This window comes from Lissotriton vulgaris, unplaced genomic scaffold (assembly GCF_964263255.1).
Source record: "Lissotriton vulgaris unplaced genomic scaffold, aLisVul1.2 SCAFFOLD_1089, whole genome shotgun sequence".
Classification (NCBI taxonomy): Eukaryota; Metazoa; Chordata; class Amphibia; order Caudata; family Salamandridae; genus Lissotriton; species Lissotriton vulgaris.
In genome coordinates, this window is record NW_028255123.1 from 429,707 (window position 1) to 445,805 (window position 16,099).

The following is a 16,099-nucleotide window of genomic DNA, read 5'->3' on the forward strand; positions in this document are numbered from 1 at the left end:
GTCACAAGGGACCCTCCCAGACTGTCTAAAAACTGGTCAAGTTGTTCCATTGATCAAAAAACCGACTGCAGATGCTACAGACCCGAATAACTTTCGACCAGTGACCAACATCCCTCTATTGGCCAAACTAATTGAGAAATGCGTGCAGGGCCAACTGAGCCAACACATCAACAAGTTCTCCCTACTAGATGAATGCCAATCAGGATTCAGATCAGGGCATAGCACGGAAACCGCGATCCTCCATATTGTCGACGACGCGCTACAGGCTCTTGATCGAAGTCAAGCATGCTTGCTAATTCTCCTGGACCTGTCATCGGCATTTGACACAGTAAATCACGAAGCTTTACTGGCCAGGCTACAAGACAGGATGGGAGTATCTGGAAATGTGCTGAAATGGTTCGAATCTTTTCTACGGAACAGAACACAACGTTTCCTGGTCAATCATTCAATTTCACCATCCTGCCCTAACTCAATCGGAGTCCCACAAGGATCAACACTATCCCCTGATCTGTTTAACTTGTATGTTGAACCTCTTTCAACAATTCTCAGAAACTCACAGATATCTTATCATATGTATGCGGATGACACGCAAATATATATAAAGATCACCTCCCTGGAAGACATTGAGTGAATGAATGAAACATTAAAAAGGACATTGCAATGGCTAACGACCAATCATCTGAAGCTAAATGCTCAAAAAACAGAATTCTTACTAATCTCCCCACCAAAGTGCGGTACGGAAATAAAGGAATGGACCAAGTTGGTGACTGCGCTCAACTGCACCCCGACTCTAGTCAACTCAGCTAAATCGCTTGGAATCACTTTAGACGAGAGGCTTGACATGAAAACTCATATTAATTCAATGGCAAAAAACGCCTGCTTTCACCTGAACTACCTAAGAAAATTGAAACCATTCATCTCCGAAGCATATCTGAAACTGGCAATCCAATCTTTAGTCATCTCTAGGATTGAATATGGTTGCACCACCTTAGCAGGTTTACCAAAAACATCCACAGCACCACTAAAAGCCTGCCTCAATGCTGTGACGAGACTCATCATCGGATCTAGGAAATTTGACCACATCTCTCCTCACCTGAAAGCGTTAAATTGGCTACCCTATAAGGCCAGAATTCAACTGAAGATAGCATGTATCACCCACAGAGCACTCCACCACAATACCCCTAGATACCTATCCAAGAAAATTGAGCTATCAGGAGGTAACAGACCGACCAGGAGTGCCAAAGAGTTGGTGCTGCGCCCAGCCATTTTCAGAAAGAAAAAAACTTATGACAGAGCGTTCTCAGGAGCTGCCCCGAGGATTTGGAATTCATTGCCTCCAAGTATTAGGAAGATTCCTAATACCTCAAAATTTAAGCGAGAAGTGAAGAGCTTCTTAATGAGTAAATACCTTATATAGACAAGGCTATGTCTCACTATGTGATCGAATTCTAACAGAAAGGGAAGGACTGCCGTGAATTAGATGAATGATAAATGATGGTCTGATGCTGTCGACTTTCCTTTTGTATCTAAACTGTATACCAATTGCTACCTCATGTCAAAACTAACTTATACAACTATCTAACATCCTGAAACTATATAACCGCTACCTCATAGGTATGACGAAAAGGACAAATGACATAACCTTCATGTTGTAAAGTTAATTCGTATTATAATCGACGAACTTGAGTGGAATGTAGTTACTTAAGCACTCACTATAGCCATATAATTATCTACCTCATATCTATCTGTTTGTTCAATGATTATCATCTTGTTAATATTTAAGCTACTTTTATGTGAAGCGCTCTGATACCCACGGGTCTTGTTCGCGCTATATAAAACTATCAATAAATAAATAAATAAATTTCTTCCCTCTTCCCCTTCTAAGAAACTTTTGTGTACTCTTTTGCTTGCCACTAATTACAAGATATTTAGTGTACACTTTATGCTCTAGATTCTTATATGCCTTAGTGTGCTTTCCCTGCACTCATCCTATTCCATTATGACATAGTATGCTTTTTATGCACTTCATCTATTCCTGCGTACCTTATGTTTTATTATCCCACTCCAACCTTAGTGGTTTTTTACAACACTCCACCTTTCAATACACCTTTACGTGCCTCCAATTCCAATATAACTTAGTGTTCACTTTCAGCACTGCTTCTATTCCTAAATGCTGTAATGTACCCATTCAACACTCCTCCTAGTCTGAAACCATAATGTTCTCTTTCCTCAGTATTCCTATTGTGAAAGACCTTAGTGTTCTCTAGTAGCTCTTCTTGTTTCATATGCACCCTAGTATCCATGCTACTTCTCTGCCCATTTACTTTAGTGTGCACTTATGACACTCCCCTTTTCTATATACCTTGGTGTTCTCTCCTTGCACTCTTCTCCTTTATGTATAAAACCACCTCACAGTTCCCTTACTGCACAATTTTCTTCTTTTTAAGAGGGAACTCACCATACCTTTCTCATCTGTCTCGGTGTAAATGCTATTTTCTGGTTCTCCTCAGATTTATTGCTATCTAACGTTTGCTCTCCCCTTTCGATAACTGTACTCTTTAATCTGCAGTTCTCTTGCCATTCGTTTGCCATCAGTATCCACCTTAAAGGTTTCTTTCCAAGTCCCAGTACATTCTATGTACTTTAAAAGTCTCTTACTGTGTTCTTCTCTGCTCTTTCTACCATTGTATTTCTCTTCCATACTCGAGGCATAGTTTAATTCCTAAGTGAGTTCTATAACCTAATACTGTTATCTATAACTCAGCTTTCTTACTATACTCTTGCATTTTATTTCTACTCTAGTGCTCTTATAACATGTTATTCCTCAAAGTTCTCTTAGGTTCTCACCCATCTCTCTACTACCAAACATTCCCTTCCCTTCCCAAACTGCCCCATCTGTGTACAACTCTATTCTCTCTTATGATTCTTGCTTATCTCTATATTGCCACGAGGTGTCTTATTTCCTCCTCCAATTCTCATATAGCTCAGTGTTCTAAATTGGTTCTCCCCTACCTTCATCTTTTCCATCGGTGGGCAGAACTCGTGGAGTTTCACTCCGTGGATTTCCATGGAGTTACATAAAAACTCAGCGAGATTCCGTGTAGTTCCACCAACAGGTTGAAAGTATGGAGCTTGCGCTGATGTTTAGCGCTGGTAGCGCGAGCAGCGCTGAAAATCAGTGTCAGCGGCACCATGTGTTCCGCAAGAGTGAGCGGCAATTCAAGTTGATTTTGCTGCAACTCAAGTAGAAAATCTATCCCAAACAGCAGCAAATCTACTCAAACAGCAGCAAATCTACTCAAACAGCAGCAAATCTACTCAAACAGCAGCAAATCTACTCAAACAGCAGCTCTGTGACCACAACCACCCATGTTGGAAAATCGTGCTAAGGGACACCAAATCTTTCTTGCCAGCTTGAACTTCGTGAGCCTTGCAGGAGAAAGACTCTGCCACGTGGTGACTGGCACAATTTGTCCAGAATGCAGCGTTAAAGTGTAACACAGAGAGAACACACTTCAGGCTGTCCCACAAGCTGAACAAAACATTCTACCCACCCCTAATCTATTCTCATACTCCTCACAGTATTATCCTGACATTCTCACTCATTTCTGTTTATCTCCGAGTTCTCTTACCATACATTTCCATTGTATCTATGTCTCACTCTTCTCTTATGGCTCTCATCCTTTCTCAGCAGCTCACATTCGGTTACTGTCTGCCACCCTCCTCTAACAGTGTTCTGAAACAGCGCCTGCCCATCTCTTTGTAACTCAGGGCTTCCTTATACTCCCCCATATTTCCATATTAATAAGGGATCTCTTAAGACCATCCCTAATATCGATATCACTCCTGGTACAATCACTGCATTCCTCTGGCTTCTTTATGCCACTGAGTTTCCCTATGGTGCTAACCCATCAGAGCTTTCATATCATAATGTTTCTACCTACATATACTTTAGTGTTCTCTTATGCTTCTTGCTCATCTCTCTGTACCTCGGAGTTCCTTTAATATACTGCTCCCACCTCCATGCGCTGTAGCGTTCTGTTATGGTTCTAACAACACCATTTGTAAATGTGAGTTCTCCTTTTATCCTGGTCCCATCTCCATGCTCCTTAGCAGCAGATTCACACGAAACTGACAACTCCTTGCGAACCCCTTGCGCCACCATGGATGTGCTTTATTGTAAATACGGTGCATACATGGTAGCGCAAGTATTGACAGATGAGTTGAAAATTCTGACGCATCTGTTGGCGCAAAAGTCATGCATTGCTAAAATCATGTCGCAAGCACGACGTATCTCCAGCAATGCATTGGGAGACCTATTCCCAATACACTGCGTCACTCCTTACGCCTGCTCCAAGAAGGCGTAGGGTTTTGACACAGTGGCGTCCTAGAAGTGGTGCAGTGAAATCTTGTAGATTTCATAGTGTCACTTCTACGAGGCTTTCCTGCATGGGAACACCACCCTGCATACATTATTCCTGATGCAGGTATAAAGTGGGGCAGGGCTTTACAAGAGGAAGCATCTCCCTAGATGTATCACGTTGTAAATGGGATGCAACATGGTGCATTGTTTACGCCAATGCTGCATCACAAAAAGTGACGAAACTGCGGCGCAAAAGTGTCACAAGGGGCTTGTAAATCTGCCCTGTACGGTTTTGACGCAGTGGCGTCCTAGAAGTGGTGCAATGAAATCTTGGAGATTTCACTGCGACACTTCGACGAGGCATTCCTGGGTGAGAAGCCCACCCTGCATACATTATACCTGACGCAGGTATAATGTGGCGCTGGGCTTTACAAGGTGACGCATCTTCCTAGATGCGTCATATTGTAAATGGGCCACAATGTGAGGGATTGTTTACGCCACCGCTGCGTCACATAAAGTGACGCAACAGTGGTGCAAAAGTGTTGCAAGGGGCTTGCAAATTTGCCCCTAACAGTTCTCCTATTATTCTGCTCTCACCTCTGCATTCCACAGTGTTGTCTTGTGGTTCTTGCTCACCACCTTTTTTCTAATCCTGTCAACATTGATAAACTTCACTGTTCGCTTACAGTTCTTGCACAACCCCTTATAACAAAGTTTTCTTACCATATTCTTCCACAGTGAACACATGCTCCACAGTAGATCCTCGTTTCCTCTGCACACCCACTTTGTATGTTCCCTGTAGAGGTTCTGAAGCCAAAGGGTATGAGAGTTGGACGAGTCCTCCCTCTGTTACTATGTCCCGCCACTGGCCCACGCGGTTCCTCTGCGGATCCTAAAAGGAGGGCAATGCTACATTAGGGTGCAAAAGACCGTAAACGTATTAGACATGATGAGTCCTGACCTGGAGCTTGTGCCCCCCTGGGATTTGCACTAGTTCACATTGAGTTTCTCAGATTGCTACAGTGATCCTGGCCGGGATCTTGTGCTCCTATGGAATGGACACATCGTATATGATGCTCCTGAGTATTTATTGGTGGGGGCAGCCGCTGAGGGCAAACGCGTTGCTGTCTTCACAGAAATCACTGCAAGCAGTGACACAGTGAGATGAAATAAATGAAGTATTAAAATCTTACCTCAATGTATACCACAGGGAACTGGAAATCAAAAAAGAAAGGGAAAGGAAAACATGTGTTATAATCCACAAATTGGGAGGAAGTAGTACATTTGAATAGGTTCTCACTCATCTACACAACACATGCCCTATACACTTCAGTGGAGTTGGGCCATGTACCCTTCCATGGTGTTCCACTCATTTCCACTTCACTGTACTCAAGCATTCACGGGCATTCTCTGCAAAGTGGACCACTCACACTAGAATGGAGTTTCACTAATGTATAAGTGTTGGAGCATGGTCTCGTCCAATCAATCAGGTTACTACCCTTGCCCTTTCCAGAAGTGTCACTAACTCCTCCATCTGTGGTCCACTTACTCAAAGACGTCTCACTGATCTTGCACAGTCAGTTTCTCTCATCACTGGCCCCAGACCCCATAATGATGGCGTCCTCTCTTCTCTCCTATGTCACTGATGTCAAATCCAGTATAAAACAAACATCTGACAAATTTGAGAAGAGCCTTGTCTCTGACAGATACCCTGTCACACAATGCTTCACTTTCCCTACAGTTCTCCTAGAGTTCCCATAGTGAGAGTGAAAAACAACAGTCACTGCGAAAGATCAGTTTAAATTTAGGAAACTGAAATTTTACTTGATAAGAGCTACGGCGCAACCAACAGGATACTTGTAGGATTTTCTGTCAGCTATTTCGGGCCCGACGATAAAGGCGCTTACGTATGCTTGGAACCTTGAAATCTGGAACCTTGAAAGGGGTACGCTATTTCGCAGGTAGCACGTGTAAATGACAGTGAGCAGAGGATATTCAGTTCCTTTTTAGGTCTCGGCTACCGTAGGCTGCGCACATGTGCAGTCTCGCTGGCGAGATTTTATGTTTCTTAGTATCTGGCTTCATAAACGGCAGCCGGCCATTGGAGAAGAGGTTTCAGTGATGTCATTTTTTCCATCTAAGCCCCGTCTTTTTCGGATTGAGGGGCGTGTTTTTCATTTCTTTCTCATTCTTCCCCATTGGCTTAAATGTAACAACAACAGTCCTAAACACGCCCTTTGTTTACATTCCAGCCAATGGAGAAGAGGGGAGAAAGAAAAACACGCCCCCCAGTCTGAAAAGGACGGGGCTTAGAGATGGCGAGAGCTTGTTCTTAATTATATTAGTCGTGGCAGCAATCATGGTATTCTCATCCTAACGCATGTATTCAGGTCCTGGCCTGCCATTTATCTGCTTCCCACTGTCGATGGGAGGTAAGGAGTCTCTGCGTCCTCCTTCTCCAGACCCCCTCTTCTCCGCTCTCTGCTCCTGGATTCCAGTCCGGGAGCCAGCGCATGTTCCACTATGCCCCGCAGCTCTTCAATGCATTGCGGCGGCTACACTCTCCGCCTCCTCCCACTCGCTTCCTGGTCGGGTCGGCGCACGTTCCACTATGCCCCGCAGCTCTTCAATGCATCGCGGCGGCTACGCTTTCCGCCTCCTCCCCCTCACTTCCTGGTCGGGTTTGTTGCTGTTCTCAGTCCTCACTCTCAAGCTCTGCTGGAGACCGAGGGAGACCCCGAAAGCTCACCCTTTGCTCCCCGCACAGGAAAGGGGGAAAGAGTCCCAGAGGTGCGAACTCAAAGCTCCTCGCCAGGGACATGCCCTACGGGCATCGGCTGCTGTCGGTGAAGAGAAGGCAGCATGTCTGCAGGGACTGCAAAGGTAAAGGGGGTGGGTAGTGCATGGATACAGAAGGCTGCAGCAGGTACACTGGAAGGGTATGCTTACGGTGGTCGGGCAGGGAGGTATTGTTATACCACGCAAGGAGGGGTAGTGATGTTAAATCAAATACATTTACACTGGAACAAGGGGTTGCATTTGGTAAACGATCTGCATGTATGCGATGGGGTACAACTAAAGATGTGCTTGCTTTAATTAGTGTGCTACGATTATGTGTAGATATGTATAATCTGTTTTAAGTATCTCTGGTGCGCATCACAGTTTGTCACAAAGTGTTGTGTGTCTACTCAGCTCTTTACAGTTAGTTCCGGTGTACTCATTTATGTGCACGTATTTTGTACTGTATAGTAATGTAAAAAATGCAGTTTGTTTGTACTTTTTCCTGCAAAATTACAATGTGTAAGCCAATGTACATGTATTCGGCTCTGTACATTCGGTACTGAGAAAATACATTTGTGCAATACTTGATGAACACTCATTAATCATAGAGTTATGTACACTCGCTATATTTTTGGTACTGCCGACGTCTAACACATTGCACATCTGATGAAATATAGGTTATAGATAAAACGTGATTTCACTTATTTACACAGTGTGTGCTAATCCTGTACATTTATTTATGATTGTGTATTTGCTTTGATCAGTTTGTAGACCTACCGTCTCATTCTCTGGACGGAAGTCATCCTGCAGTGACACAATACGGAACTGCACTGGAAGAGAGAAAGGAGAGTATTAACAAACGTTGCTACATCAAAGTTATCCATATCTAGAATAAACCTCTAGTCCTTGGCAAATAGGGAGAACAACTTTTGTTAATTCGAGGATACACATTACTTTTATTCCTTGTGTTATACCAGCTGGCGGGGGTGCCTCATTGCTTAACAAAAGTATTGGTTGTATACAGGGTAGAGTGAGCATGCAGCACACTGTTAGTATGTTCACCCCCACTTTCCCACAATTCATGGTAGGTTCCAGAGAGAAATGCACACCCCTCTAGAGGGCCTGCACTACATCAAAAAGGCTGTGGTAGGGATAGCCAGAGAGATGAGTGTCCTTCACCAGAGATACCCGGGTGGACCTTTGGAGGTGGTCAGCTATACCCTCTCCTGGCAATTAGGTTACTTCTTTCTCCCTGACAAAAAGTGCAAATTGTACAACATAGCTGGGGAAACCACTCGCCATTGTGGAGTTATCCCTCTGTGATGGAGCCACTGGGGAGCTTGGCCACATTCATCAAAACAAAAGGGAATGATGGCCAGATGTACGACCAATCACTTTTGCAAGTAGCAAATTGTGTTGAATTGCGACTTGCTATTCGCGACTCACAAAAGTGAATGTACAACCGTGTCTCTGACACTGTTCGCGATTTCCAATTGGTCGCAAGTTGCATGCCTCATTAATATTCATGAGCAAGCGCAATTTGCAACCCCATTGGGAATGGCTATCACTCCCAGGGATGGTGGCCACCATGTCTGTGACTGCTTTTTAAAGAAATCAGTTTTTTTTAAAGCAGCCCGTTTTCCTTAAAGGAAAAGGGGATGCATTTAAAAAGAAAAATTAAACTCTTCAGTTTCATTTTTTAAGGGGACCACTGGCTGCTCTTCAAAAATATTTTCACAAACACTCACAAAGGGGAAGGGATCCCCTGGGGACCTTTTCCTGTTTGCAAGGGGTTTATCACCTCCTTGAAGTAAGTGGTAAACTGGGAGTGTTTTGCGGTACATTGCATTGAGACTCGCTATTGGGAAGGGATGCCCCTGGCATGTCCATTCATAACAGTGAGTCGCAAACCATATTTTGTGAGTCGGAAATTGGTTACCGACTTGCAAAATAGGGTTTGCACATGGGGCTGACCTATTTTGCAGTCGCAAAAGGGCTGAATTCTCGTTTGCAACCGCAAAAAACTGTCGTACATCTGCCCCAGTGAGTGCTGTCTACCATCTTTGGTGGGCTTTGGGGATTTTTTTCTCTGTGTGGGCTGAGAGTTACTATCTCTAACACCTTCATGAGATGATGGGAAGTCTAATTCCCCTTCCTGGTCTAAGTAAACACCATTTGCATCATTTGTGTATCATGGAGGGTAGAAAGGCTCCTAACAGCCCAGGTATCGCATCAGACATGCACATGGCTCTCCTCTGCACAAGAACCCATGGAGAACCCCCTCTCTCCCAAACCCACACTCACATATCAGATTCTCTTGGTTCGCCTGAGGAGTGGACAGAATGTTACAACATGCCTTGACCCTCTACATGTCACTAAGCTTTCACTGACTGATACTGCTCCTCTGTGATGCTATTTGTGGACTTCCTGAGTTCCAGGCTGGGACTCTCTGCCACAGATGTCTTTGTCTCTTTTCTCACCTGTCTGCCCTGGCTTGTAGATGGGTTTATCTGTCTGTACAAAGACCAGGTTATCCGAGGGCTGGAGCAGGACGGATCTCCTCCCGTGGAACTCCATGGTGTCTCCCTTCCCGTGGAGAGTGACGTAGGCTATCTGTGGCGTCTCCATCTCAGGGACCTGTGACAATAAGAAATATCCCTTGTTTAACTGTTTATCTTAAACTCAAAGGTAAGTCGGGTCAATATTTCTGTACCTGTTCTACAGCAGAAAATGACAAAGCCCTGAATCCTTTCCATGCTTGGGTGTTCCTCAGAGACAGATTGTCTCAGACTCACTGTGGGAGGTGACCCTGGAGACTGTCACATCATATGCATATGTTTGCAGATAAAGTTTGCCTACTGGCTGCTTAATGATGTGACATTGTTTCAGAACTATAACACATTCTGGCAATGCATATTTAAGATGCAGTCACATTAAGTGCACATTACTTAGATGACATCCTGATTGTCAGAGTCTTGGACTGCCAACTTGTGTACCAAACTGCTGCACATTGGCATTTGGACTTAGGGTGCCAATGGTGTAGGTGGAGCCCACACAACTAATGCCCAATGGTGCGGTTGTGACACTCACAATGGTGGACTATGCAGAACGTCTCAGATTCCGCTGGTTCAGGGTGTTTAGGGATGTTCAGTAATGGTCAGTAGTGCACAAAGGATTGGCCAACCAGATGGATGAAGGTGGGCTTCAGCACTTCTGTCTCACAATTCACCCTTTCAGTGGAGACGGGGGGCGTGGAGCAATAAGGCAGTTGTTTCCTAGAGGGAAATTCTTAAAGTGATAGCTTTCAGGGAACTGACGTCTGCAGTGGACGCTTATGATTTTCCAAATTGAATGCCCATTTAGATTTAAGGCCTGATTACAAAGGTAAATTTACATGAGAAGATTTGTTTACATGTATAAATAATACTCTATATAGGTTTAAATCTTGACTTTTTTGCTTTTCTCCATTTCCAAGTGTAGATTTACATATCTCGACTCCCTGATAGAGTCGCCTATAGCAGGATATACAAATGCAAAGTTGCTCCTAATCACTTTTCAGATGTATGTAGAGATTTCTGCCACTATGGAGAGGATCTCCTATTGTGAAAGTATAGTGAAAAAATAACATTTATTATTCCAAAAAATTCAGAAAATACTTTAATATAAAATATAAATATTAAATAATGTAAATGTTTATTGCAAATCTAGAACTATTAAAATAAAATGGTACACTCATTAAATTAAATGTGTATATTTTTTAATTACTGAATTAATACACATTTAAATGAGTTAATGTGCTGTGACATTTCATTTAAATGGTTCTAGTTCTAATATCTCTCTCGCTCTCTTTCTCTCTCTATATATATATGTATATATGTGTATACACACACATATATATATCTATAAATATGCATATGTCTGTGTCTGTGTGTGAGCATATATAAATATAGATATATATTTTAGAAATGTAATTTGTAAATATTAATCCCTAAATTCCTTCCTATGTTTCCCTAAACCTCTCCCATTTTGTAGTAAGTTAGTAGTGGTGGTAAATAGTAAAAATTTCCCATTTTCCAGCCTCTTCCCCTTGTCCCTTCCATATTTACTTCTAAAACTTAGGCTTAAAGGTGTGGAGCTCTCATTTACTGTGGCCGAGATCTCTGCACTGAAAAGATAGGAGAGGCGGTGATCCCTGCCCGGGGATTGCATTTCATAGTACATGAGCAGTCCCACTGCAGTAATAATTCTACAAAATGCAGTTTTTAGTTTGGCCCCTTAAATGTATGCTATTATCATTTTCATTGTTTGGGTGTTTGATCTGCTATAGCAGGGTTCTCCAAAGTCAGTCCTGGAGGGCAGGATCCATGCCTGATTTTTAAGATTACTACATTTATCTAAATGGGGATATGCTAAAAATCTGGCATGGATCCAGCCTTCGAGGACCGACTTTAGAGAACCATGGGGCATATTATCAAGGACCAGTGTTAAAATTATCGCTGTTTTATCGGCAGGAAACTGCCAATAAAACGGCGATAATGGGCTTGATAATACGCCCTTGTAAATTCCCATAGAAGCCCATGTTCTGATGTTAACATGGGCTTCTATGGGAATTAACAAGGGCGTATTATCAAGCCCATTATCGCCGTTTTATCAGCAGTTTCCTGTCGATAAAACAGCGATAATTTAACACCGGTCCTTGATAATATGCCCCCATGTGCTATAGCAAATAGACATTTCTTTCAAGCTCAAGTGGTTCAAAAATTACATTTAAAAAACTCCACAATGTGGCAATGGCAGACCCTTTATACACGTTATCTCATGACTTTTAGGTTTCTGTTTGCTCCATTGAGGTGCTATATCGGCACTAACGAGGTGTGTCTGCCCAGACAAAATTAATAGGTATTGAAATGACAAAATGAAGAGATAATAAACTCACAGATTGGTATGCATTATGTCTCATAATTGGCCTTTTCTTGGCACATCATTTTGTCCACCATGCTGACACCTCTGCATAAACTCAGTATCTTTGGTTTGAGATAAGAGATGGGAGTCCAGCACCTGTGCTTTGTTCATTGAGACAACATATATCTACTGCATGGATTGGGTGTGCACTGAATGGAACAGGAGAGGTTGCTTTGGAGCAGGTCAGTGATCAACAGACCAAGGTAACAGATACCCCTACTTCTGAGACATGTTTAGACATTGCAATTCAAGCCAGCAGCCATGGATTGGGCTAAAAAGAATGCGACCAGAGATCTTCAGGGTTTTTGCATAGGGTGTGAGCACAGTGACATCTTTACAGCAGAGAGGTGATGGCATTCCTAAATTATACTCTTTTAGGTACCCTGTTGGCCAATGCACCAAAGATGATGAAAAGGAGGCTGGCGGAATGAGAAGCAGTGGACCAGGAGGGGGGACCTGGGTCCACATGGTGAGGATTCTCTTTGAGGGCTGGAATATCACTGAACATGGAAGGATAGGTGTGGTTACTTAGGGGGGGGTGTAACATGTGGCACTGGCTGCAGACTGAAGGACCTTTATCCAGCATGAAGAGTCCTCATGAGGAGGCTGAAGAGACTGAAGTCCGAGAAGGACTGTGGATCAAGAGGGAGCAGTTGTAACCTCCCTGGAAAGACGTTCAGTTCAAAGTGCTTGAGGGCAGCAACCCAGAGAATATGGTCTCGGTAAGGGGCGCGGCCTGATGAGCGGATCGATGAACTAGTACAACTCTCAGGTTCCTTTAGATAGGAGCGATGGGGCCATGTTTGTCATGTGAGACACGTCATATAATGTAACGTAGATCATTGCATGAGCACCTCTTTATGAAGGGTGTTTAATCCCAGATTCAAGGCCAAAGCAGTGGGTCAAGGCATATGGATTGTAAGGGTGTAACCCAACTTTTGTGCTTCACTCTAGTCTACGACAAGGAATTCCCACATCTCGCGCTGGCTCACTCTTACCTTTAGATCCCAGCAGTGCTCTAAGTCAATCTCTGCCGCGAAGTCATGAGAAAGAGTGACGTTCTGCGTCGGGTGCTCCAGAGTGATGCTCAGCGTGAGTGACTCGTTCAGGTGCGTGAGGACCACGCACGCCTTCTCCGTGTGCGTGCCATGGAGCACGGTGGGGACCAGCAGCATGTAATGCCTGAAGGGGGTGCCAGGGAGGCAACATTAAAATGATCATCAGTAATAATAATATATAACATATGTATATATACATATCCTTATTAATGTTAGCATTAATACTAGGAGTAGCAATATCTTGGTATCACAAACAAGATTTGCATTACTAGGCACTACACCTATTACTATTATTTGTTATTTTTTATTACGTTTGTGCTTCAGATCAATGGTAATTAGTGGGTGTGTGTGTTTGCCTTCAAATCAACAGATATGAAAACCATTCCTACATTTGCCAAGTTAACTGAATAAGTTAATCAATCACCGCTATGAGCTGCAGGTCATGAGTCTGAAGCCTGCCAAGGACTTCTCTGCCATTCAGCTCTCCATGGTCAAGAAACTGAGTGCCCCAAATTGGATAATAGTAACCCCTGTCATTTACAGCACTTAGATCAAATATCAATATTGAGATAGCAATGTCAGCGTAGGCAAAAACTGATAGGTTGGCAAACCCTTTCCATTGGACTGGACTCCATCCAACTAGGGTGCTCTTACGTTTCGATGGATATTAATCTGGGGCCTCCAGGTCAGCCTTGCCTGTGAGTGATGCTCTGTGCCCTGAGGTAGTACCATATCCTGTATGCTAAAGGACAAGTAGATGAATTTGTGTCTCACACCTTCCTAACCTCTACCTTTATGAGAGCCAGTGAGTCCAGTGGCCAAGTGGCTCCATTTGGCTTAGAATTGCGACCAATGACTGGTCATTGAATTTAGAAGTATATATTTCTTCTTAAAGTCAGCTAAGTTGAATCAGTCAACTAGCTATTTTGCTGTTGTCTGGTAACTGTATCCAAGGGCCAGTGTGCACCTGTGGACTAGAAGTGATCCAAGCTACTTGTGAACAATTGACCTTTGAGAAAAAGTGAATAGAGGAAGCTTCAATTTAGTTCATAATCTGTAAAATAGTAAGTGCTGATGTGCAAAGTTTTTCTCAGAAACCTGCAGCTGGTGCTGGCGAATGTAGGGAGCACCAAATATCACAGGCAAATAGTTTGGATTCCACCTCGTGCCTCTTTCTACTCCTTTACTATACGCACATTATTTCACTCTTTCGGGATCTTTTCATTCAAGTTTTCTCCCTTTCTCAGTGTTTTTCTTTCTCTTCTTCTGCAATTCCTCTGTTTATGTTTTTCTCCTTCTTGCTCTGCATCAAAGTCTGATGAGGAAGCCAGTGTAAAATTGACTTCTGGTAGGTCTTACCTGTAACCACCAGCACAGTTTAAGCTCTGTTGCAATTAATTTAAGCTTTAGTGTCCTTTAATGGGATACAAAGCATCAATGTAAGTCCAAATTCATTCCTTTTCAAAAGACAGATTTGGAGTAAAGATTTGAACACATACAACGACCCATAGGCTGATCTCCTACAGTCTGCAGTTCACAATCCCAGACAAGACCCAGACCCTAAAAATGCTCTGCCAGGTAACAGGGCACTTTCAATACATTATCTATTTCACTTTCCATTATGCAGAAAATATCAAAGTATACCTCACACTCCTTGAATTCAATTCACAAAGCCATTAGCAGGTGTATCTTCTACTTAAACATAAACTGTCTCGACTGGTGAGTACAAGATACTCAAAAAAGCAAACGTAAATCAATGAAAACTTTGGGAAAATCCATAAATTCTAGAGTTTGTGGGTATTCCCAAACTTTTTGAGATTTATTCCCACTATAGAAATGGTAGATAGATTTCTGCAAGACATGGGAGGACGTTTATAACCAGGGTGGGCCGGGGGGGGGGGCAGAGGGAAAAGGAAATAGAGTGATCCAAAAGGGTTGGGGGCATAGGAGAGGGGTTTTCTGATTTGTCTGTGGAGTAAAATATTTTCCCATTGGATAAAAAAGTACCTTCGCACAATTCAGCATATTTCCTCCTGCTTAGTAGTAAACAATGTAGTAAACTGGTGCAGATTACAGGTGTAGGTATAAAAACAATTGTGAATTCTCCAAAATCATCAATTCTTATTCTTAAAAGCAGTGGCATCATTGATAGTTATTTTAAGAAGAGGGACACACAAGAGTCAAGAGAAACAGGGATAAACCTGGTGGGTTCACTGTCATTGGGTCTCCTCTGCTAAAACCGAAAGCATGTCTGTTTGTTTGCTTTCAGTTTTAGCAGAGGAGACCCCTCGCCTCCCACTGCAGCTGAAGCATTTCAGCTCGGCGAATTAACCCCCTCCTGAGAGAGTTAATAAGACAAAAGAACGGCCTCATCGTGCCCCATCGATCCCCCTCCCTCCCCCTTCCATATACCAAAATCCTCCAAGAAGACTTGCACGGACGGAGGGACACAGGGAACAAAGGTGAGATTGAAGTGGAGTGCGCGCCCCCCCTCGGAAGGTGTTGCGCCCCCCAGGGTGGCGCGCCCCACAGATTGAAGAACACTGCCTTAGATGGTGAAGAAGATCCCAAAAATAGACTACTCAACTGCCTTTCTAAACTATCCAGATGGATGCATAATCACTGCCTGAAATTAAATGCCGATAAATCGGAGATTTTACTGTTCGGCGATTCCCAACAACTTTGGGATGACACCTGGTGGCCCAACATTCTTGGTGCCCCCCCCAAACCAACCCAGATGGCAAGGAATTTGGGAATCTACATTGACAATAAATTGTCAATGAATAACCACGTGACAACTATCTGTGGTAAAGGCTTTGCACTACTGAAAATGCTACGAAGAGTGTTTCCATGGATTCCCCTGGAATGTAGAAAGATCTTAGTACAGTCACTATTAATTAGTAGACTTGACTATGGGAATTCCCTATTCGTCGGC

The 16,099-nt window shown here is 43.3% G+C and overlaps 1 protein-coding gene across 1 annotated transcript in view; it reads right to left on the minus strand.

Annotated features, from left to right (window-relative positions):
• The window catches only part of LOC147659230 (alpha-2-macroglobulin-like), a 191,243-nt gene that overhangs the window by 143,692 nt on the left and 31,452 nt on the right, over nt 1-16,099 (minus strand). The window contains exons 2-6 of the mRNA XM_086951869.1: nt 13,105-13,288; nt 9,625-9,781; nt 7,922-7,974; nt 5,557-5,577; nt 5,087-5,255 (exon numbers count right to left, since the gene is read on the minus strand). Of these exons, the coding sequence (XP_086807995.1) occupies nt 5,087-5,255; nt 5,557-5,577; nt 7,922-7,974; nt 9,625-9,781; nt 13,105-13,288 (584 nt within the window). The remainder of the gene's footprint in view (nt 1-5,086; nt 5,256-5,556; nt 5,578-7,921; nt 7,975-9,624; nt 9,782-13,104; nt 13,289-16,099) is intronic.